At 43.7% G+C, this 23,390-nt stretch overlaps 1 protein-coding gene across 1 annotated transcript; it reads left to right on the top strand.

Moving 5' to 3' along the window:
- Window positions 1–1,460: 1,460 nt before the first annotated feature.
- Window positions 1,461–22,802, top strand: LOC104274475 (ubiquinol-cytochrome-c reductase complex assembly factor 1-like; the record flags this gene model as incomplete). Its single annotated transcript, XM_009870123.1, has 6 exons — window positions 1,461–1,585; window positions 3,201–3,305; window positions 7,409–7,516; window positions 10,167–10,239; window positions 16,457–16,514; window positions 22,694–22,802. Coding segments are annotated over 6 exons (578 nt in total), but the record flags the coding sequence as incomplete, so codon positions are not given.
- Window positions 22,803–23,390: the final 588 nt, after the last annotated feature.

Raw genomic sequence — 23,390 nt, 5'->3', positions numbered from 1 at the left:
AGGAATTCTTTGCTCGGCGTGTTCCCTTTGTGTTGCTCTGCTGCTTTCTGCTCTCGTCTTTTTCTGTATTACATGGTTATCACATCTCACCTTTTAAGTGTGTGTATGCTTCTCTCACATGTCTCTGTCCAGTTTTGTTAGAGTAGTGCTCTTCAACAGCTATAAATCCCAGTGTATTCAAGCTCTAAGACTTATCCCAGCCAAGGCATGTTGTCCTTCTCATTACAAAGAGAAAGCCTCAAAAAATTCTCTCGTAGGCCTTGGAATCTTGTAGTAATTATTTATAAAAAATGGTTGATTTGTTTTTCACACAAGTGCTTGTTTATGTCGAAGCTCTGGATTACCTCACAAAGTACTTTGTGGTACTGAGCTGCAATGTCTTTTTGGGTAGAAATGTATCGTTTTCGGAATTTTATTTGCTGGGTAGTGATATTAGGGAGAAAGAGGAGAAACTAAGTTTTCTCACTACAGTAGAAGGGGGAGGGTGTAGTAGTAGTGAACACTAATCCCATTTGTTAGGGTAGCACATCCTTCCTTCACACTTTTTAAAACTCGTCTAAGTTCCTTTAATGGATTAAATGCAGCTCCGTGAGGAGCTGAGGGACAGCGCTGGCTGTGTGGGAAGAGGGAACAGGAACTCACGTTGGTTTTCTGTCTGATTTTTGGGCAGATCTCTGCTAATCTCATAGTTCTCCTTTCACCAGGCACTTTGAAGAGTTTGACTGCCCACCCCATCTTGATTAAGATTTCCCTGGAGTCTCTTTTTTTGTAAAACTCAATCTTTCCTCATAGATTGGATGCTTCAGTGTCTTGATCATCTTAATGGCCTATTCAAAATGAAGCTGTTTTTATTAGAAGAAAGCATGCTGTTGTAATAATGTACACGTTATTTCCAGTAGTAATGTAGGGCATGTACGAAGGAGGAAAATATTGCACTAAGTTGAATATTGCAGGAAATGGAAGGTGTAAAAAAGGTGCACACAAAGAAAACCCTGCCTTTTTCCCATATTACCTGACATTTTCATGACAGAAGGTAATGATTTTCACTGAAAATCGTTGGGACAATAGGGAGTTTTGAAATACTGAAGTTCTTAGCTGTGCCTGAGTAAAGTCAGGCAAACACACACGGAAGCTGAGAGTTGAATGAGGGCTTCTTGGAGATCACTTAATCAATTGAAGGATGCTTTTTAAACATTTGAATTTATTGCATAGATGTACAAATTGTGTAGTTTTGTGATGTAGAAAGCCCAATGTTTCCTTGAGTGACCTCCTTCTGCCATCACGCTAGGGGTGCATGCTTCTACCGGAAGGTGAGGGTTTTTTTTTTTTAAAAACAAGATTTATCCTTCTGTCAAGTGCGTGTTAGGAGCTTAATCTGAGGATTGTCGTATGAATGAATAAAACTTGTGGAAGCGGGAGGACAGTAAAACTGTTCTGAGTGTTTGTGTCCCTTTCTTCAGCGCTGCTCTCTCTGTTCCAGAGCTGCCAGGCTGGAGTGGCTCAGTGGAGGGCAGCGTGCAGCGGGTTATTACGGGCAGCCGCAGGCCGAGGCCAGTGCAGATGGATGCTCTGCAGTATTCTCCAGGTAGGATATCAGAGTGTGTTAAAGTGAGTAAAGAAAAATTTATGGGTTTTTAAGTAAAGAGGCTTTTCCAAGTGATGTGTTCACTGTCTGTGGATTGCTGAGATATCAAGGCCACTTAAAAGCTTCCTGCTGCTGTAAAAGGGTGAGCTCCTACTCGTTGCTACACACTTGGTGTTCATTACCCAATTGTCTTCATTCCAGCTGTGTAGTCTTTTATTGGATCCAAATGATCTGTCATGAAGAGATTAAGTGCAGAAGCCCAGATGTAGGTGGTGTCTTTTCCAAAGCAGCTGTTACAAGCTAATCACGATTGCATGTGATTTCCAGGACTTCATTTTGTAGGATGTCTCCACTGTTCGGTAGCCTTGGACTTTCTCCTACTGGTGGTGTGTTTACGTACCACATCGTGACGTTAAGTAGTGTTGTTTGAGTGGAAAGTGCTGCTTTACGGTTCTGCTTCCAGTTCTGTAAGAGCAGGCAGAGTGCTGGGTTGTTCCTGCCCATCGTAAATTAGCTAGAACATCCTGTAAGAGCAGTTAGTAATAAAGTGGTGAAAAATGTGGAGGAAGTGGGAATAAATGCAGGCTACCTGAACAGATTAGAGGGTTTCCTTCTTGCATACAATGAAACGAGAGGAGATCAAGCCTCTTCTTTGTCCTCCTGTATGTTACAACTTGTATCCTAGAGCTGCGATTTAGAGTTTTAGAAACTTAACGTGTGTGCTCTTTGGCTCTGAGCTCTTCTCAGATAAGACCTTCCAGTCCTGGGGAAATTGCCCATGAGTTTGGGGCACAACCATGTTGGTGAAGCGTCAGTCCCTGTCGTGTAGCGTAGGATGTTGGGAGTAGGGAGGGAAATGAGCAGTTGTGAAGTGGATTGATCAGGTTGGGCTTACTCTGAGCCACCAGCAGATTCAGTAGGCTCCTGGGAATAACTTTGAACCAACCAGCACATTTACTTGAGTTTATTCATAAACAAGTAACTGCTAATCTGGGTGTGCTGAGAGGCTAAGACAGGCATTCTGTTCCGTTCTGTTCTGCAGCTTCTTGCCTGGAGATCCCACTCCCTCCTACTTGATAGTTTTCTTTATTGGGCAGTAGCTCTGTAATGCAAATCAGGTGCTGTGAAGTTATAGTGGTTGTAGTGGTAGCTTTTACCCTGTGATTTGTTTTTCTCAAGTCCTGGCCACCAGGGCAGCTGAGTGAGTGGACTATAAAGTTGTAGAAAGAAATAGCGTACACTGTTTCTTTGCAAGGCCAGGAAAAAGAATTATTCCTTATTAACAGACAAACCCTGTAATTAGAAGTACTGTGTGAGAAAATCAGAGCAGACAGCCTGTGGCTTTTGAGTGGAGTGTTCTCCCAGTCCGTTCCATTGGTACCTTCACGGAACACTAGATGACGTGTGGTGTGGAGCATTAGGCATGGACAACTGTTTTGTTAGTAACAGTTTTGATCATTAAATTGTGCTTTTTGGGAAATAAAGTTTTTCAGGATTACACTGAACCATAATTGACGTGGAAGCAAACTAAAGGTAGTTGGTGTCAAGTGAAGTGTTTGCTAGTCAATGGCCTCTTCATATTTTTCTTTTCTTTTTCTTTTATCGTTTTTATTAGAGACGCAAGGCTGCCCAGTTCCAATCGCCTAAATCCTGTGGTGGATTGATTCAAGCCAATGGAGCCGTTATGCAACACACCAGATCATTTTACAATACAAATAAGGTTTGAAGAGTTTAATGCTTTTCTGTGCTGGGGGTTGTACAAATAGGGGTAACAAAACACTTTTCAAAACTTGTAGGAAATTATTCAACTTCTGTATCAAATGTTTTAGTACAGTTTGAACACCGGGTCCAATAATTTGAGAAGTGCTCTCTTTTCCTTTCCAGAAAATGAAGTGCTAGCACAGGAAGGTGCCGTTACAGTTGGAGTATCTGGGGTGAAGGTTGCAGTGATAAGCCTGAGGGCTTCTTTCCAATGAGAGAAGAAAATAAGTTAAGGAGAGCAGTTACTGGGGTGAGAGGCAGATGTTCCTCTCTTGAATTTAGGAAGGGAAACACAGAACTTGCCCAGACATATTAAAAGTGACAAGATGTTTTCTGAGTCTTTACCTTGGAAGTAATGTGTGCTGATAGTTTTGCTATCTGCTGAACGCTGAAAATTGTTGTGCAGTCTACTAATAATGACTAATTATTGTGCAGTAATTTATTTCCTGTTCGTCTGTACTGTTTTGTTAATTTGTGGTCTCTGCATCTCTTACATTTATTGTCTTATGTCTTGGAATAGAAGTTTTCTGGAGCATGAATAATCTTCCTAGGGTTAGTTTAGCACTTAATCCAAGAGAGTCAGCGTCTCTCAACTAATAAGTGTCCTGCTCTTTTTAACGCAGTGTGAAGAAAATGGTAAAATTCAGTGTTTGCACGAGAAGCGAGAGGACAGAAAGAAAAAGAAAGTTAGGGATTGATGGGCAAAACCTGCCTAAAATCCCAGTTTACTATCTACCTAATTGTGTATTTTGTTGGTGCAGAATTAGAGGTAAATACAAAAAAGCATCTTAATTTGGTTGTTTTGATATAGATAGATGAAAGGAAGGAAAACAAGCAGATGCGTTGTAGGAAAGAAATCCTGGCTGCTGATTTCATTTAGTTCTTAACTACATGTCTTCCTTTTTGTAGTCCAGTTTTCAGTGGTTTTCAGCCAGGTGAGCAGCTAAACTTTTTGCAAAGAGACTGAAGCCTCCCAAGTGTCTTGCACAATTTCCCATGGCCAGAGCTAAGAGCAGAATCCCGGCACTCAAACGTGGTGCAGACCCCGAGTCCCTCTGCTTGCCTCCGCCTCCCCTCTTGCAGCTGCACGAGTGTCATTTGCAGAGCAGGGCTGTTACAGTGACGGACAGTAGGTGGTAACAAGAGGCACGAATATCTTCATGGCAAGGCTGTGGTGGTTTGACCCTGGCTGGCAGCCAGGTGCCCACCCAGCCGCTCTGTCACCCCCTCTTCTCAGCTGGACAGGGGGAGAAAATAGCACAAAGGGCTCGTGGTGGTTGAGTCACCATCCCTGGATGTGTTCAAGTGTCATTTAGATGTGGTGTTGGGTGAGATGGTTTAGGGGTGAGCTTGTAGTGTGGTGTTAATGGTTGGACTTGATGATCCCAAGGGTCTTTTCCAGCCTGAATTGCTTTATGATTCTATAGCTTGAGGTGAAGACAAGGAGATCAGTTACCATCCTGGGCAAAACAGAGTCAATTTGGTGAATTTAGTTCACAATCAAATTAGAGAAGAGTAATGAGAAATAAAAGCAGATCTGAGAAGTAACACCTTCCCCCCACCCCTCCCTTCTTCCCGGGCTTAACGTTGCTCCCAACTTCTCCACCTCATCCCCTCGGCGCAGGGGGTTGGGGAATGGAGGCTGCGATCAGTTCATTAGATGTTTCTACTGCTCCTTCTTGCTCTGGGGAGGGACTCCTCACTCTTCCCCTGCTCCAACATGAAGTCCCTCTCACGAGAGACAGTTTGTCACAAGCTGCCCCAAAAGGGTGCAGTCCTTCAGGGGAAACTGCTCCAGTGTGGATCCCTGGCAGGAAGCACTCCTGGTGAGAAAGTGGCTTGGAATTAGATGAGCTCCAATTATTTCATTTTGATAGTTGGTGTCAAAATTAAGAGAATTGTGACTTTGAACACTGAAATTCAAGTATTGAGCAGGAAAGTCAGCCTGAAGTGGGCTTGTGCCCCTTCTGGATGAGCTTATGAGTTATAAGACATATTTTTGAAGTTTCCTCTCTACATTTTCTAAATCTGATTTTGTATGTATTCATAGGACTGTTTAACTGCATTTGGCTGCGGTGCTGGCATTGGCAGGGTGAACCGCGTACCTCTGCCCGTAGGCTGGACCAAACGCTCACTGCTTACATTCTCCTCTCTGTGGCTTGAGCTAGTCCAGGCAGACTTGCAGAAGAATGATGAAAGAATCGTGGTATTTCTTAGAAAAAGAGTATTTTCCCACCAGTCATTTTTTTTTGGTGATGAGCTAACAACAGTTGGCTTGAGGTGATTTGGGTTTTTAACCTCACTTCCTCTGTGTAATGAAAAATCCATGCTGAGGGAGATATTGTAGTGCCTTTGTAGAGAAGAGGCACGTAGTAAAATTAATTTGCCTGGATTCTCTAAGGGTTTAGCATGATTTTAATTCCTCTGGAGGAGATGAAAACTGGGACACGAGATCTCTGCTGAGCATGTGTATGATGCTGCCCTATAAAAGGAAGAAAAAATACTGAAAAGGGGAGTAGGAAATAGTTGGTTGTGGCTTCTTCTAGGAAAATTGGGAGCATCCAGTAAAATTGCAAGGTTGGTTTTAAAACAGGCAGAAGGGGATTTTTTTCTTTACAGAACTAAACTCTGAAGCTCGTGTACCACAACTCCGTGTCAGGGAGGTTAAACGCTGCAGTGCTGAAGGTGCGTCCAATTGTAGCTGCCCAAAATGAAGGTGTGGATAAATTTTATAGCGCAGGAACGACTGTCACAAGCTGGGCAGGTCCACGTTGGGAAGCTGCGGGGGCGGTGTGCTATATTTCTCTGCTTTTGTGTCTTGTGTGAGTATCTGCTCCGGGTCCTTGTTGGAGCTGGTGTCCTGGCCTGAGTGTTTGTTCTGGCCACATACGGCAGTTCTTACGTTGCTAAATTGCTTCCCTACTAAGAAAATTCTTTTCTTAGTATGTTCACGTCTTAGGAGGAAGTGTTCAGGGTAAAATTCCAGCTACTTAAAGCAATTTAACATTTCTTTGGTCAGGGAGCTTGCTCAGATTATAATGACTCTCAGCTGTATTCCTCAGGTGTGTGTAGGAGACTGACGTGCAGTAGATTTTGGTTGGATGGGTTAAAAGTAGGGTAACTCTTGGATAGCAAAATGTTTGTACTGCGTACTTAATTCATTAGAAATTATTTGCTGGAATACGAGTGGTAATTACTGAGAGCTTATTGCTACTCCTAGGGTGCTTAGAGGCAGAATTCCATAAAGATTTTGTATCGGTCCGATGGTGTTTCAGGTGTGTAGTAAAGCTGGAGGAGAGTATTCATCTTCGTGTTTGTCCACACTGCAAATCAGTGGAGTAAATACTTTCCTGATCTAGATTTTCTGCAAGTGCCATTTAGATGAACTGTGTAAAGGGAATAACAACCAGCCTGGGCGAGCTTCTCACTGAGGATAGTGGGTTTGTGTAGCTTTCCTAGCATTAAGATGGATCTGATTAATTTATGTAATATGTAATTGCTGTAGGATAGGATTTGCCTGTGAGAGTGAGAGAGGGAGTGTCAGAAGTTAGATTGATTGACTGTTTCTGTGATTTGTTTGGTGGTTTTATCGGTAAAAGATGGAAGTCCAAGTAAAGACACACTTCTAGGAAGAATAAGAGAATCTGGAATGGGAGCCATATGTTGGAAAGCAAGTTTCCGTAGAGACTACTTGAGCTCCCAACAGGATACTTGTATCGAAGTAGTTGTGCATTTGTAAACAGAAGAATATCACAGGGAAGAAACAGTGTAATGTTTTGCAAAGAAAGCCTAAACATGGTTTTGTTTTGTGGAACAAAGAAGGTAAACAACCCATCTAAAAGATACTTGTATCGAAGTAGTTGTGCATTTGTAAACAGAAGAATATCACAGGGAAGAAACAGTGTAATGTTTTGCAAAGAAGCCTAAACGTGTTTTGTTTTGTAGAACAAAGAAGGTAAACAACTCATCTAAAATTCTCTATTAAACTTGTAGATTTTCTCACTGAAATGATTTGCCAGATTTAGCGCTAAGACTGAAACATGTGATACTTTGATTTCACAGCGTCTTTCTGCTAAGGATTCCTTGCAGCCATCTGAAGAGAAAGTGGGTGCCTTCACAAGGATCATAGAAGCAATGGGTTTCACAGGACCTCTGAAGTACAGCAGATGGGTAAAGCATTCATTTAATAACTCTTTCAGAGTTCTAAGAAGCAAACAGGAAAAAAAAACCACTTTTTTTTTTTTTCTTGTAATTGGAGCAGTGCTTAATGGAAAAGTTCTAGTTATTACCCATGTCAATTCCTGTTTTGTGATGTGAGGAATAGTAATCCATGGCCTGCACATCCTTCAGTCTGTGCATTGCCGTCAGTGACATAAGTAGGAATATTGTATTTCATTCGTAGAGAATCCTTCTTGAATTTCTTCAAGTGTTGTATTTTCCACTTCATTTGTGCACCAAAGAACCCAGTAAGAGCATTACTATCTAAGTCAAGTGCCCACATATACCATCATCTTTTCGCTAATAACGACCACTAGAAGTTATCTATAAAGAGTTTAATTACAGGAAAAGCACATTCAGATGCTTTTCTCATGTGTTTCTCCAGCTTACAACAGTTGCCAGTTTCAGGACTTCTTGCATGAAAATGGGCATTTTTCTGTAATCTCTAGTGAGGGATTTTTCTTCTGTAAATTTGTCCAGTTGTACTTTGAAATCTTGTAAGTTTTTAGCATCCATAGCATCCAGTATCAGGGGCCTCCATAGCTTGAATACCCACTGGGGAAAGAAGTACAGTTGTTTCCAGTTGGCATCTTTTTTGTACTTTAATAAAACCAGTGATTATTCTTTCCTTGGAGCAGATGTTCACATTCTCCCCTCCAGTGAGGATTTTGTAGACTCACATATTCCATAGTAGTATCTTAGTTTTTCTCTGGACCATGGAGACTTTAGCCTAACTTGTTTCTGTTATTTAGGCTCTGTCATGTTTCGCTGTTTGCTGCCCTTCTCTACCAGGGTTCTGGATCTCTGTGACAGGAGGGTCTCCCAAACAGACACCCGTGAGCTAGATTACAGTTGCTGTTTGAGTAGCTGACAAGGGTAGAGTCACAAATAGGTGTGTTTTTTTTAACTAATCCTTTCATAAAGCAGTTGTTAACACTGACGAAATGAGAGCAGCTCTGTAAGAGACACCTTCTCTTCCTAATGTGGAAGGAAGAAGAGGTGGAATTTGTAATTTCTTTGCTCTGAGCTGGGTCACAGCATAAAGGCAGCCTGAAGGAAGGGCCGCGCCCGGCTGTGAAGGAATTAAAACCTACAAGGTGCTTTGAATAACCGCAAGGCAGAGTGGGCCTCCTCTGGGGCTGATCTGAAACCGTCGCTGATCCCGTCTCGCTCCTCGGAAAGAATATTATAAAGAAGAGATAAGCGGCGCTTAGCGGGGTTGGGCATTTTAGTTAACATCAGGTGCTTTTAATCAGGTGATGCTAAACCTGGAAAGAGGAGTTTCTCTCCCATGTGCTAGAGTACATATTGTTGTAATAAAGATTCTTGCTGGTTCTCCTTAATTGCTGCTCTTTACTGCCTGCTGGGAGCTTGGGTTTGGAGAGAGTTATTTTGTGGTTAGGGCCCCAGAGACCCGAGTTCATTTTTGGCCTTGCCCAGGGCTCTCTCTGAGATCTCGGGGACGTTTCTTAATCTTTCTCTGCTATTTTTTCCATTTTCTTCTCCCTTCCCCCATACCTCTTCTGCACCCTAAAACTTGGGTGATGAAATTCCACCAGTTTCTTCTGCATTACCTGCATTATTTAAGGGCCGCATTGCAGGAGCTGTTCCTGACAATATGTTTTTAACGCGTAGTAGTGCTTGGTCTGGGACAATGGCTTTAACCAGGGGCATCTACTCCCACACCAGGCAGCATTTCCTTGAAGAAGGAAACCTTCAGAACTCCAGTAAGCAGTGTAAATTATTTTACTGCAAGAATTCTGGATGTATACTTGGTTTTTGACAGAATCCTGAGATTATTAAATAATAAAAAGAATGGCTTCTGTGTTCCCACAGTGGAAGATCAGTTGCAACTTCTTAATTTTTCTGGTAGTTTCAAGGGCCATTTGACAGGCAGTGTGTTCATCTCTGTAGTATAGTGAACACTGAGATGATCCCTAGTATATGGCACTAAAAATAAAAAAAGGAAAGAGAAAGTGAAACAAAACAGCCCAAGCCTCAGCACGTGTATCTTCATGATAGATGACGCCTGAAGGAGTTTCTGATTTCTTGGCAGGCAGAAATGAGAACTGCTAGAGCACCTGAGCATACCTCATGTCATTTGTCATTTGGGATTCCTGTCTCACTTGTGATGCTTGGTTGATTTTTCATTTTTGTAGGAAAAAAAAAAAGATAATTTTAGGACATGTCTGGTATGTCACTTCTTAAATATTAAAAAGTTAAATTATACAAACCACTTTGCGTGGTATGCATCAATTAAAGTTATTGGAAGAAACCAGGAATTGTGAATTGGCATATTTGGAGTCTCTGTAAGGAAAGCCATTTAATTTATTTCTTCTTTGTAATGACAGTGTTACATTAAACTAGATTTGGAAGAGTACTCAAGAAGCCATATCATTTTTTTTCTCAAGTCAAGATTGATTGTATTTGTGTCACTCTCTGGAGATATAAGAGGTTAATGTGCTCCTGAAAATTCCAAGTGATTGTGATTCTCAAAAGAAGTCTTTCCAGAAAATTATAGTCCATGTGTTTAACAAAAACAGTAGTGTTCTCTAGCTCTTGTGATGAATACTTTTAAGTATTGTCTTTTCTTTCTCTTTAGAAAATTAAGGTAGCAGCTTTGCGCATGTACACGTGCTGTGTGGAGAAAACTGACTATGAGGAATTTTTTAACAGTAAGTAACGGACTTCATGGTTTTTGGACTATTACCCTGGTGAGAGAACTTCTGATGAAAATTCATTAGATATCTTTATACCAATAAATGGGACAGCAGGACAATTTGTCAGGTCCTGACAGTGCTTGGTCTGCCAGAAACTGAATGTATGAGAACAAGAACTAGGACGGGACAGGTAAAACCCAGAATATCATGGATTTTGAAGGATATTGCCTTTTTTATTACCAGGGCTGGGATAAACTGAGAATCCAGATCTCCCTTCCCTTTTTATTGTGGTCCCGTGGTCTCTGTGTCGTACTGTGGCCCGTGACCAGTTGTGAGGTCTGGTATAACTGGGATGCAGGTGTGAGAACCATCCCCGTGCACTGAGGCACAACTTTTTTTGTGATAGAGGGTTAGTTAGATCATGGGCTCTACCCATCTCTTCCTCAGGGCTGGGGCAAGTTTGGCTGGAGCTTGGAGGCTTTCTGTGATTTACTGACCATGAGAGCATTAAACCAGGACACATCTCATGCGTAGCAGGTGGCATGACTAGAACAGAGACACAAGTTCCTCCTTTAAGTATTTAGGAATAATATTGACTTGAATTGGGGTGGCTTGATGTTGCTTTAGCTATTAGCTGTAAAATCAGTTGCTACTTTTTAGTATCAAATCTGGCTGGCGAATAGGGAAGATGTGTTTCTGAGATTCATGCAAGCTTCAGTAGTAGTTTGTTCTTCTGTCAGTGGGATTTAACTGGTAGTAACCCCATTGCCTGGATCTGGCCTGTCCCCTGAATTCCTGAGCTACCCCATGTTTGTTACGGCTTTACAGTGCACCAGCACAGGCTGGAGCTGCTGCTGCCGCTTCTTGAGAGCTGAGCTGAAAGGACGCCGTGTGTTCATCTAGCGCAGAGCTGGCTGAGGGTACGCCGTTGCTGCTGCAAGAGTTTCCAATGGTTTTCAAAAGGTTTTCCAAACCTGTGATGTGGCTTCAGCGGTTGCAGGAGTGAGAGAACTCTGTGAGCAGCAGGATTCGTCGTTAGTGAGCAAAAAAACCCAGAACCTCGTTTTTCCTGTACACACGCCTCTCTGCAGCTGGGTGCCCTCTCAGGCTTTCTCAGATAAGTTCTCTTCTGTTTGTCAGAGCTGCCTCTCAAGTAGAGGCCTTGCTATTCTGAACTGGTGTTTTACTATCTCAGCTTAGCAGGTTTATTGTACAAAGACGTATAAACGTTGCCCTACATTAAAATGTAAAGGAATTTCAAAACATATCTGTGAAAAAGATAATGGCACAGATTTTCAGGCTCACTATTGAGTAAAATGACTTCAGTTGTATTCTTGATATTGTCTTAGTTTCAAAGAGAAAATTCCCAGAGCTGCCCCTCACCTTAAACATATCACAAACAGCAGGCAGCCTTTCCTTTAGCTTCCACCACTTTCTCCAGAGTGTCATCGTTTTTGCTCTGTAGGACAAGTTGTAGCCAGCCTGTCTCTGAATTTACACCCAAGGAAACCTGTGTTGGCATTTTTTTTTTAAAGAAGAATAGAGTTTGTTTTGCTGAGATTGACAGTGCACAATGCACCCCTTGGTGTTAGAAGAACCCTGTGGGGTTGGGGCCTATCGCTGTGGTTCCAAAGAAATTCTTTCATATAAAAACAGATATAAGAAGTTTCTGTTACTTCTGTCTGCTTACAGCTGCAGCTCTTTGGGGGATTAGCTCTAAAATTTTAACAGTCTTGTGATCCGTGTTCAAAAAGTAGTTTCATGGGTAGCTGAGTTGAAATAGCAGCCAAAGGAAAAGGGTTCGCTCGCATCCTCATCTGCTGCCTCACTTCTGGACTGGACAATTGTCATGTCCTCTGGTGAACTGTTCAGGTCACTCAAAAGAAAATAGCCCGGTTTGGTACTGACTTGCAGCATTTGTGAATGAAAGTGGCGCATGGAGGAGTCTGGTGGACAGCACCTGTGGCGTAAAATAGGTGGTGAGTACACTATTAAGGGAGCAGAACGTGGTGCGAAGCAAGATATCCAGCTTTCAGTTCAATTCATCGTGTCTTCATCAAACTAAGTCAGTCAGGAGCTGGGTTTTTTTCCTGTTCTGAATGGCTCCTTTTCCAAATAAAGCTGGGCCTTGCTTAAGCCAGGACTACAGCTCACTCTTGAAAGAGCAGCCTGGGGGAGTAGTGGGAAGAATCATAGAATTGTCTGGGTTGGAAGGGACCTGAAGGATCATCCAGTTCCAACCCCCCTGCCATGAGCAGGGACATCCCCCACGAGATCAGGCTGCCCAGAGCCCCATCCAGCCTGGCCTTAAAGACCCCCACGGATCCACCCCCTCTCTGGGCACCCTGTGCCAGGGTCTCCCCACCCTCATGAGGAAGAACTTCTTCCTCATGTCTAATCGGAATCCACCTGTTTCTAGCTTTGCTCCATTCCCTCTAGTCCTATCACTACCTGACAGCCTAAAAAGTCCCTCACCAGATTTCCTGTAGGCCCCTGGAGATCCTGGAAGCCACAATAAGGTCTCCTCGGAGCCTTCTCTCCAGACTGAACAGCCTCAGCTCTCTCAGTCTGTCTTCATAGGGGAAAGAGGAAGCAACTAACTGTAAACTGTTTCCCTTGGTGATGTAGCAAGCACTGCTGTGCCTGAGACGGTCCCAGCATGAGGGCTGCGCACCCACAGGATGAATTCCGTGGCTTCGGGACCCGAAGAGTAGTAATGGTGCCGCAGGGCCCCAGCTCAGCTCTGCCTGAGCCGGAGCTGGCTGTCTGCAGACCTGCTTGGCTGCCCCAGGGGACCTGTGGCTCCAGTTGCATGGTGTTGAGATATCCACGTGAACTGCACAGAGTCAGCCCTGGTCTCTGGAGAGCTTATTAGCTTTTGCTCTGCCGTTTCTGAGAGTTGTTAACCTCCTGAGCTGGCCTTGGGAACCCTGCGTCCACGCAGGTGTGAAACTGTTTGTGGGCTCGTTAACCCCGTGTGATCAGAATGAGTTCTTCAGAGGGAGCCGCCTTCGGGGTTTCTGGACCTGCTGTTCAGATGTGGTCGTGCTACGGCGTGAGTAACCGCTGCAGCGTGGCCTTACGGAGCGCGGGTGGCTGCGTGGGTTTTGTCAGGCAGTTCTCTGGCAGAGGGGACGTAGGGTGTGAAGACTGGACAGGGTGGTGTCGGGTACTAGGACAGCGACAGCATTTCGTGTCTTACAGGCTCTCTCGCTGTCTCGGCACATTTCTGCTGATGCTTGGTGAAATTTCTGAGACTCTCTGTTACACGGTCCAAGCCCTTTGAACTGCCTTTCTTTGTATTATGCCTTAGAGCAGCACTTCCCAAAACACAGACTATGGATATGCAAGTCATGAGGCCCCTGCAGCGTATAAAGGAGGTGTTTTAATTGAGACTCTCTAGTATTGTGCTTCGGTTAACTTTTTTATACCTGCCATTCTGTTGTCTCTTTGTTTTGCGATCATCCGTGGACAGAACTTTGGGAACTCTGCTTTAGAGCCTGCAGCCCAAACGTGCTGCCTGTGGAGCAGGTTTAGGACTTCTTGTTTAAGGAGAGCAGAGAAGCAGTAAAGGGAATAGCACGATTACTGGTGCCAGGCTTTCTGTGCACGAAGCTTGCAGAGCTCGGCTAGTTCTAACAAAATAAAGGAGGAGCCACCTGTGAGGAGAGTGTTTTTGTGCCTGACCTTGTACTTGAAAGGTCAAAAGAGCTTTTAGGATCGGGGAGGGATGACACCGAGAGTTATGCTGAAGTTTGCCCCGATGAGCATGAGGTGTGGGCTTACCTCGGTTTCATCTCGAGCTGTCTGTACTGTTAAACTGCCCCACTGTCATGTAGCTACAGGAGCAGGGAGATGACTCCCAGTGGGGCTTCCAAGCACCTTGAAAAGGCTGGAGTTTATGGAGGGAACTCTGGATTCTTCTGCCTCCCTTAGCCCATCAGGTGCCCTAGAGGCACTTGCTGCTCGCTGTCTTGCTCAGCAGAGCGCGCCTGTTTTTTTTCAGGATGTGGGGATATTATCCCATTGTGTCCTTCCTAAAATTGTGGGAGTGGCAAAGACCATCTGTCGTGAAAGTTAGTTCACGTTCCAGTTTTGCATCCCTTAACCGGTGAATTCTAAGTGCGGAATGTGACTGGAGGAAGAGGTATGTGCTGCTAATCCTGAGCGTTCATGTCTCCTGTCATACACAGACGTAGGAGCAGGATGTGTTCTGTGAACAGCACAGATTTATTCCCCAGCTGATAATTATCACAGTAATTACCATTAGATATTTTTTACTTATCTAACTGTATTCTGAAGGGAATAAATTTCTCTTTTGTTACAGCATGGATCTTTTCCCTCAGTTTTCCAGAATAAGGTGTTCCAAATCCCCAAATGTTAGAACTGCGTTCTTGTTAAAAAGCTGGTATCTGAGGGCAAGCTTGTTACTTTAAAGAAGCCATCTCTCCTTTAAATTTAAAACGTAGACGGTCCTAATGTAGAAGTTAAAAAATGAATTACAAAAATAGAAGTGCAACACGTGGAAAGTTAGAGAAAAAATTCTTCCCTCCTGGGTACTGAATAAGTCTTTACAGACTTTCTGTATTTCCAGTAGTAGAGGTGTGAGCTTTGCTTTCCACTGAAGAGTGATTTCTGTGGTGGGAGACTGATACGTGGGACCTTCTTCAGAAACCTCTGACGGTGAACTAAGTGTTTTACTCCAAATCTTGCCCGTGGAACCTTCCTTTAATGAAATGCTTTGGTTAATGCAAGCATTGTGTGCTCTTGCCCTAGTTAGAGGTGCCTTGGCATGCCTTCAGGTCAAAGTAGTCATTTCTAGGCACATGAACTATTTCTAATGGGAACGAGAGGGCCAGAAGGGGAGAAGGGTGAGGGAAGCTTGTGTTTAGTCTCCAAACATCGACTGTTAGCGTCTTTATACGGTCTTAGAGGGGGCAGTGATGCTGAAGCTTGGCGCCACCCAGGCACCGATGGAGTCATCCCTCTGAGGAAGGAGGAGCAGTGATTATTTGCTTGGTTCTTGTGGTGGTTGCTTGACCGTAGCTGGCTTTAAAAAGGAAGAGGCTGTGCAGAGTATTGCATCACGATCCAGGTGAATCTCCTGGGTGATACTTGAGAGCCAAGAGGCACAGGGGTTGGGAGGGACTGTATGCAACACACAAAAGATAAAATTGAGTCCCTTGGGGCACATCCAGCTGCAGAGTCTGTTTCTGAATGCTCACTGGCCTTCTTAGAGCTCGCTTTGAACAGACGAGACCAAGGGCTGGGTAGGGCCGAGGTGGCTGTGTTAGATCCTCCTCATGAGGTACTCCTCTTGAAAACTTCTCCAGAAAACAGATGTGGAAGTGACTTCCTAAGAGGAAGATTCAAGACTGACAGGAACGTAAGGATTTTATGGGCACACAGCCGTAGGTCTGTGCTTTCCAAGCGTGAGGAAGATGGTTTCTGTGCCACATAACCTAAATCTCTAGCCTCGCATCCTGACGAGACGTGCAGATCTGTAGCGTGGGGGAGGTACGCTCCGAGGGCTGGGGGTTGTACAGCCCCGCAGGAAATCAGAACGGCTGAGTTGGAAAAAAGACCCAGCTGGCACAGGGTTCTGTCCCCGGCAGGGTGCAAAGGAGTAAGAACGTGTAAGAATGGAGCAAAGCATTGATACTTCCTTGTTACTTTCTACTGCTTTGGCGCTTCCTGAGCTAGAAGCCACATGCTTGTCTAGTTTTCCATTTTGAATATTTTTTTTTTTCCCCCCTGTAAATATTATCTGAGTTCTAAACACATGAAATCTTCTGGAATCTACAGTGTCCTGTGACTGCACGGTGCCTCGAGTTTAAGCACAAGCGTGACAGGAAATGATGTTTGCTCCTGATGTGTGTGTACTGCTTAGGGCCAGGTATTAAATCACTAAAATGTGTTTAGATTTCTCTGTAGTAAATTTCTGTTGACAGGTGCAAAAAGTGTTGAGATTCGTATTAATATTTAATTTTAAATCTTCTGGAATCTACAGTGTCCTGTGACTGCACGGTGCCTCGAGTTTAAGCACAAGCGTGACAGGAAATGATGTTTGCTCCTGATGTGTGTGTACTGCTTAGGGCCAGGTATTAAATCACTAAAATGTGTTTAGATTTCCCTGTAGTAAATTTCTATTGACAGGTGCAAAAGTGTTGAGATTCATATTAATTTTAATTTTGGTTTTGTTTTGTTTTATGTTTTTTCCCCTCCCATCAAGGGTGCCACATGCCTGATACGTTGAATTCATGGTTTCTAGTAGCCCAGCTTCATGTCTGGTAAGTGAAAAGTAAAATAGTAATATAACTGTTTTCAGGAAATTGTGATATGTACGTTAATGTGAGCAAAAGTAGACTCCGTGGTTATTGATAATAGTAGTTATATTCAGTTTACTAATTACTGCATTTTAGCAGTTCTCTACTAAAGAACAAAAAGTCCCATAGAGAAGGTAACGTTTTTTACATCTCTAAGGTCCTCAGGAGTGGACTGATCTTCGCTTGCAATGAGTTTTCTAAAAGTCTTGCTCAGCATATGTGGAAAAATCTTACTTGGGTGTTTTAGGAAAAGTTTAGATTTATGTAAAAGCCATTTAAATTGGGAGAATTTGTGGTGACTGAAGTTGCTGGTCATCAGAGGCATTTAGCAAATTATAGCAATGGCAATTTGTCATACACCTCTGAACTATACGTGCCGGTTGGTGAATGCCAGATTGGTTATATATAAAAATATTTAACACCTTAAACGTGATTTTTTTTTACCCTCCCTTTTTTTTTTTCATTTGTGAAAATGGTAGCCAAAAAAAATCAGGTTTTCATCTAGCATTACATACTTACAAAGGTCAGAGGGATGCACTAGGGAGTACAGTAATTTTTGTTAAGTGCCAGATCTTTCAGGAAACTGGAGTCCATAGATTTACATTCAGCTTATCCGACGGCTGAAAGGAAGTTTGTACTGAAATAGCTGCTCTTAAGCATAGGCGCCTTATTTCCTTGCCTCCTTTTTTTCCCTTTCCCTCCTTTTAATTTCCTGTCTCCTCAATATATCGAAAGATGGGGCAGCTCATTTCACTGAAGAATGAATAAATTAGCAAACCCATTGAAATTATAATCGGTTAGTGAAATCAGTGGAATCAAGTAAAGAAAACTCCTGAGATTTGCAGTTTATTTCTTACTGTTCCCTGTTGGAAAAAAAAGGCTTAAAAAAATTAATTGATAGGCTAATCATTCATGTAGATATTTGGAAAGCTACTGCAAGAAGCATTCAAAACCATACTGTTTGTAAGTATCTGGGGAAAAGCGAAGAGGCGTAACATGGATCTGCAAAGAACACACTTTTTTCACATCTTCTTAACTTCACTTTGACAGGAAAATGTACGCTGTGATACACAGCCTCAGATTCCAGGTGCATAATCTCCTTTCATGATGGGCAGAGAAGCAAACAAGGGAGGTGAAACTAGTATGAGATAGACACAAAAACTTGCAGATCAAAGCTGTGTTGGAGAAGGCCAAGGATTGCCAGACTTTGAGCCAGTGATGTTAAGGAGACATTTAACAAGGGAAATGTAAGTAATCTTATATTTAAGATATGATGGACAGGCTGGCAGCCACAGACTACACAAGCAGGATGGAACCACATCCCTCTGCTTTGTATAACACCAATGAAAAATGAACTGTGGAGGTTAGCACTAAAGGTTCATTTTTCCAAGGTTTTTGTGCCTGGCTTCTCTGTGTTCCTGGCAGTTTGACCTAAGGAGTGCTGTCGTGCTGGACCACAAAGGAAAGATCAAGTTTGATATTCCAGGATACAGAGAAGCCTGTGATAGGCCTGCCTAGAACCACAGAATGTTGGAGGTTGGAAGGGACCTCTGGAGATCATCTAATCCAACCTCCCTGCCAGAGCTGGCACACCTCAAGCAGGTTGCCCAGAGTGGCATCTGAGCAGGCTTTGAGCATCTCCAGAGACAGGCTCCAGCACCTGTCTGGGAAGCCTGTGCCAGAGCTCTGCTGCAGGCTTGGCTTGTGATTAGCTCCGTGACAGCGTCCTTCCATGACTTTCACGGTCAGCTTTATTGCTCTGTTCCCTGTGATTCTTTTAATCAGTTTGACCTCAGCAAAGCGGGAGCACCGCATTATTGATTCTGCTAGCTCTGGCAAGGTCAGGGACATCCTACCCCTGTCTGAAGGCTTCCAGATTTTTGTCCTTCCTGCTGCGCCATCTGCTTCAAAAGCTAGAAACTTTCCTCATCCGGTGGCCAATGACCTAACCCTGTAAATTCGGATCAACATGTATTAAAACATTCCTGTTCCCCCTTGCAGTGCAGTCTAGATGACTTGCTGGTGTACTTATTTCTTCCCTCCTCTTGAGAGTTTTAGTTTCAAGTGATGTAGAGTGTCTTTGGAAGCCGGAGAAGATGACAATTTTTCCCGGGTTGGTAAACCCTGCCTCCTTTCTTGCTGTTGTCATCGCCCGTCATATTCTAGTCGACCATGTTTCTATGCTTTTTGCATCCCTCCTTTTTTAGACTTCAGATGCATATCATCCTGTGTTGGGGATTCTCAAGGGTCCTCTGGAGCTTTATCTCTTATTTCTTCTTGTCTGCAAATACACTTTCCAACTTAACTCCAGTCAGAAAGGGGGGAAAACGAAACTCTTGTGTTTAGCCTCTGGTTTTGCTAACTTCTTTCAAGGTAACGTTCTTTTAGATACACTCTGGTGTCTTCCAGTGCAGTGCTAAAATTATACTTTGGAAAACCAAGCTATCAATATTCTTTCCTGAATGTCATCCTTTCATAGGCCATTTCTGTTGCTTCACACCTTGATGTGAGGAAGACTTTCATTCTATTTAAAAGTCCTGACCTTTTAGAAAATTCTCAAGCTGTTGGTCTCCACTGCTGGGTTTGCCTTTTGTGGCGCAGTGGCAGTCTGAAGGGAGTATTGACTGGGGCCGGAGCTGTTAGGAAGCTGCCAAAGAGATGACTTTGGTGACTGCACAAACAAATGTCTCGATGTGGGATGTGTCGTGTAGATACCTAGAGCTTCCTTCATATTTTCACCGCACCAGATATGGTGACATCTCTAAAGTATTTAGGGTCAACATAGTGTGGTGCTACAATTGCTCTTCTGAAAGACTCCAAGATCTGTTGCAAGAATTCTTCTGAGCTTTGTTTTCCCTAAAGAAATCTGCACTTGGGAAAGTGTTGATCAGTCTGAGAGGAGAATAAGAGCCACCAACTATGTGGAAAACCGTTCCTGCAGGAAAATATTCCTCAGATTTGTATAGAGAAAACCGAGGACACTGTAGCATTTTGAAATACGCTGCTTCAAAAGGAAGGGAGCGAACTCTCTGTGTTTTGTGGTGGAGAAGGTAGGGGGAAAAGGGTTTAAAATACATTAGAGGAGTCTTGCTTGAGAAAGCTTTTAAGAACATGATTATCTGCAGTGTCATAGGCATTTAACTGATCCTGCCTTAGCAGGAGGGAGTGGGCTCTGTGGCCGAAGCAAAGGCAGCAGGGAGAGGAAGACTGCACAGCCAGGTTCGATTCGGTTAGCTTGTGTCCCAGCAAAGACCTGTGTGTAGCTGAAAATACAGTAATTAGTGAACTTGACTGAGGCACGGGATAACATGCAAACATAATGAGGAAGAGTTCAGAATTCTCCTTATTAACCACTATTTGTAGAAGTGTATGTCACAACACAGGGTGGGAAACTGCTGCATCTCATCTAAGATGGGTTGGGTTGTGGACGCTCCTGTTCCTTTCCAGGCATCCTTTTATATAATTTTCATTTCTCTGCATAATTTAAATACGGCATGAGTTATCCAACCCAGCCAATGTCAGGTAGGTAGCCTTCTAGAGATAGTTTGAAATAATTTTGCTTTCATGGCTTGAGAAAGATGAGTCAGTATCTGACTTAAACTACATAACAGATTCCGTAGCAAAACGAGGAAACCTTTCACGCCGTGTTGATCTAGTTAAAAGGTTTATGGTCTTTAAGGAGTCTGCGTCTTTCAAACCTCAGACAGCAGGTGTAGTAACAAACTACCAAGTTTTCAAATAAACTGCAGAATTCCATGATCTCACTCGTGGTGCTGCAGAACAGCTCTGTGACAGCACTGTGCATCCAAACACAGAGCCGCCTTTTAGGCGTCGTGGGCAGCAGGTTCTGCTGTGAACACCCCTCCAGCCCTGCCCAGCAGTGCCCAGATGGGAGCTTTTGCTCTCTCCTCCTGCTTTGCCACTGCTCAAGGCAGACTGGACAGCAACAAGTATTTATGCTTGGGAGGAAGTTTTCGTGCCAAACCACTCTTAATCTCTCCCCTCCATCAGCTTGCGTGTTCAGCAAGAGAAGTATAAAAATGCTTTTTGTAGCCAAAAATTCATCTTTTAAACTGGGTCTTGTTAAGAGGGGGTAGAAAATTGGGATACAGTAACTCTTACTAATTAACTTTTTCATACAGCTCAGTTATGCAAACACGCAAGAGGAATAAACATTATGAAACTGATGGAAGACACAAAAGTTTTAAGCTCCTTTTTTTTTTGTGTGTGTGTGGAAGGACTGGTAACTGGGCTGCTGTTCTCACTTCTGAACCACTGTTCTAGCAGAAAGCTTTGTCCTTTTTCTGTGAGCAAGACAAGGATTTATTTCTTGATACCATCCTAATTGCATTTTTTTGCTGGGGCAGTGGTGCTGTCGGACAGACACTGAGCTGTCGCAGTGCAAACCTTACAAAAACCTTACAAAGCAGTGCAAATCCTTACACAGGTCCGTTCACTGAGACAGAACTTCCCACTGTTCCCTCAACGTTTCCTTTGGTGACCACTGCTCTTCCCCTTCTCTGCCCACCCCCTACCCAGACTCTCTCAGTCACTCCACCCTTGGTTTACTTGTCGTGCCCCAGTCCCTCTCTCCAGTCTTCTGACCTCGCTCCACCTGGCTTGTGTTGGAGCTCGGGCTGTCTCTCACCCTGGCCAGTGTCATGCTCAGAAGCTCTCCAGCTAGACATCAGATTATGGTCCATGGGCTTTTCTTCTTTGAATTTTGGTGTCTCACTTGAATGGCCCTTTTCTGGGACTTAAACATGTGGTTCTAATCAGAAAAAATACGATCTAGGCCTAGTTTTTGTTGCCTTCAGTTAGTTTTGTCTCTGACTCATCACTGGCAATAAGTTTTGCTTCCTTTGCTGGTTAAAAATACTTCCCTTTACTAATCAGGACACGAAATAGAATCCATCACAAAGGCTGGCATCTGCCCTTTTGTGGGTCAGCTCAACAGACAAGCCTCAGGTGTTGATTCTCCCTATCAAGCTGGCATTCACAGGTCACCAAATGCTTTTAATGCCTATAGAGTGAGGCACAAATCTTATGTCTGCTAAAGAAGTGAACAAATAAAAAAATAATCATCACTTTTATCACTTCACTCTTGTGACGCACTCCCTGCTGTTTGTAGGCAACTGCTTCTGAGCGGCCTGCAGCAGCTCTGCTCTGTTGCTTTTACATAAGCTCTGAGCAGACTTTCCTGTGAGCAGTTTCCCACCTGCAGCACGTCTCTGCGCGGAGCAGTGACTTCTTTCAGCTCCAGCGTTTGAGCAGCACCTCACCTACAGTGGCTCCGTTGCTCCTGGGCTGGCACTTCTGGCTCATAACACAGGACCGGGGCCGATTAGCGAGGGAGAGAAAGTGGGACTGGCGACAGGACTGGTCTCTTGGGGCAGGATTAGCCTGTGTTTCAGTTCGTCCTGTTTACAGATGTTGTAAAAGAGGCAAAATAAGATTTTTGTTGCGATGATTTATTTTTCAGGCAGAACAGCAGCGATGAGGTTCAAGTGGCTTTAATGCTTAAAAACTAAAAAAAGGTAAAGCAACTCAGCCTGCTGTTCTCATTAAAATCCCACAATGCACTTACAAACCTGTGAGTTCTTCTAGCACAGACTGTGTGCAGGAGGTTTGCCAAGGGGTTGAACATGTATCGGAAGACCCCTGCAGTTGAAATAATTTAGGAGATCGCTAATGTAACTTGCTTAAACTTTCACAGCCTGGCTAGTTCTGACTCTTCCAGCACTTAAATACACCACGCTGAATTACAGCTGGCTGGTGGCCTAGGATTAGACAAGTCATTTGTTCCTGCTCCAAAGGGTGCTGTGTTCTTCAGGCGGAGAAGTTCAGATTGCAGTACAGATTAAATAGATTACAGCACTCTCAGCCAGAATGGAGTCCACCATCACTTTTCCACAGCTGGATTGGCCAAAATCCAGCAGATACAGCTCTTGAGTAGAGAACAGAAAAGTTTGTAATAGTTTTTTTATTAAAAAGTAAAATATCTTTGTATGTGCTTTTTTTTTTCCCGATCACAAAATCAAATACTGTAAGGAGAATCTTAAATAAATGAAAATATACATAATTTACTCTTTACATTTGAAGAAAAACTAGAAGCTGTGAATTTGGGGTTTATGTCCTTGCAGGATGTGCCTGGTCCGAATGAAGCAGGAGGGTCGCACGGGCAAATACATGTGTCGCTACATAGTTCACTGCATGTGGGAGGATGTTGAACAGCGTGGCAAGGTGATGGGGGTAAGTCATCTGCGTGTTGGTAATCTTGATGATTCGCATCTCTCGGTGCTTTTGTAACTTTGCATATCTTAAAAGAATGCATAAGAATGGACCTGTAGATGCTGAAGCTCAACACGAGCTGGCAGGGCGCTCGTGCAGCCCAGAAGGCCAACCGCATCCTGGGATGGATCAAGAGAAGCGTGGTCAGCAGGGCAAGAGAGGGGATTCTCCCCTTTTACTCTGCTCTTGTGAGACCCCACCTTGAATACTGCGTCCAGTTCTGGTGTCCCCACCATAAGAGGGACGTGGAGCTGTTGGAGCGTGTTCAGAGGAGGCCACAAGGATGATCCAGGGGCTGGAGCAGCTCTGCTACGAGGACAGGCTGAGGGAGCTGGGATTGTTCAGGCTTGAAAAGAAAAGACTTCAGGGGGACCTAATAGCTGCCTTCCAGTACCTGAAGGGAACCTACAGGGAGGCTGGGGAGGGACTTTTTACAAGAGTGTCCAGTGATAGGACAAGGGGAAATGGGTTTAAGTTGAAGGAGAATAGATTTAGATTGGACCTTAGGAAGAAATTCTTCAGTACGAGGGCGGCAAGACTTTGGAATAA

The sequence above is a fragment of the Apaloderma vittatum genome, unplaced genomic scaffold (assembly GCF_000703405.1).
Source record: "Apaloderma vittatum isolate BGI_N311 unplaced genomic scaffold, ASM70340v1 scaffold13020, whole genome shotgun sequence".
Classification (NCBI taxonomy): Eukaryota; Metazoa; Chordata; class Aves; order Trogoniformes; family Trogonidae; genus Apaloderma; species Apaloderma vittatum.
Note: the sequence above shows the minus strand (reverse complement) of the source record. Positions and strands in the feature narration are given on the sequence as shown.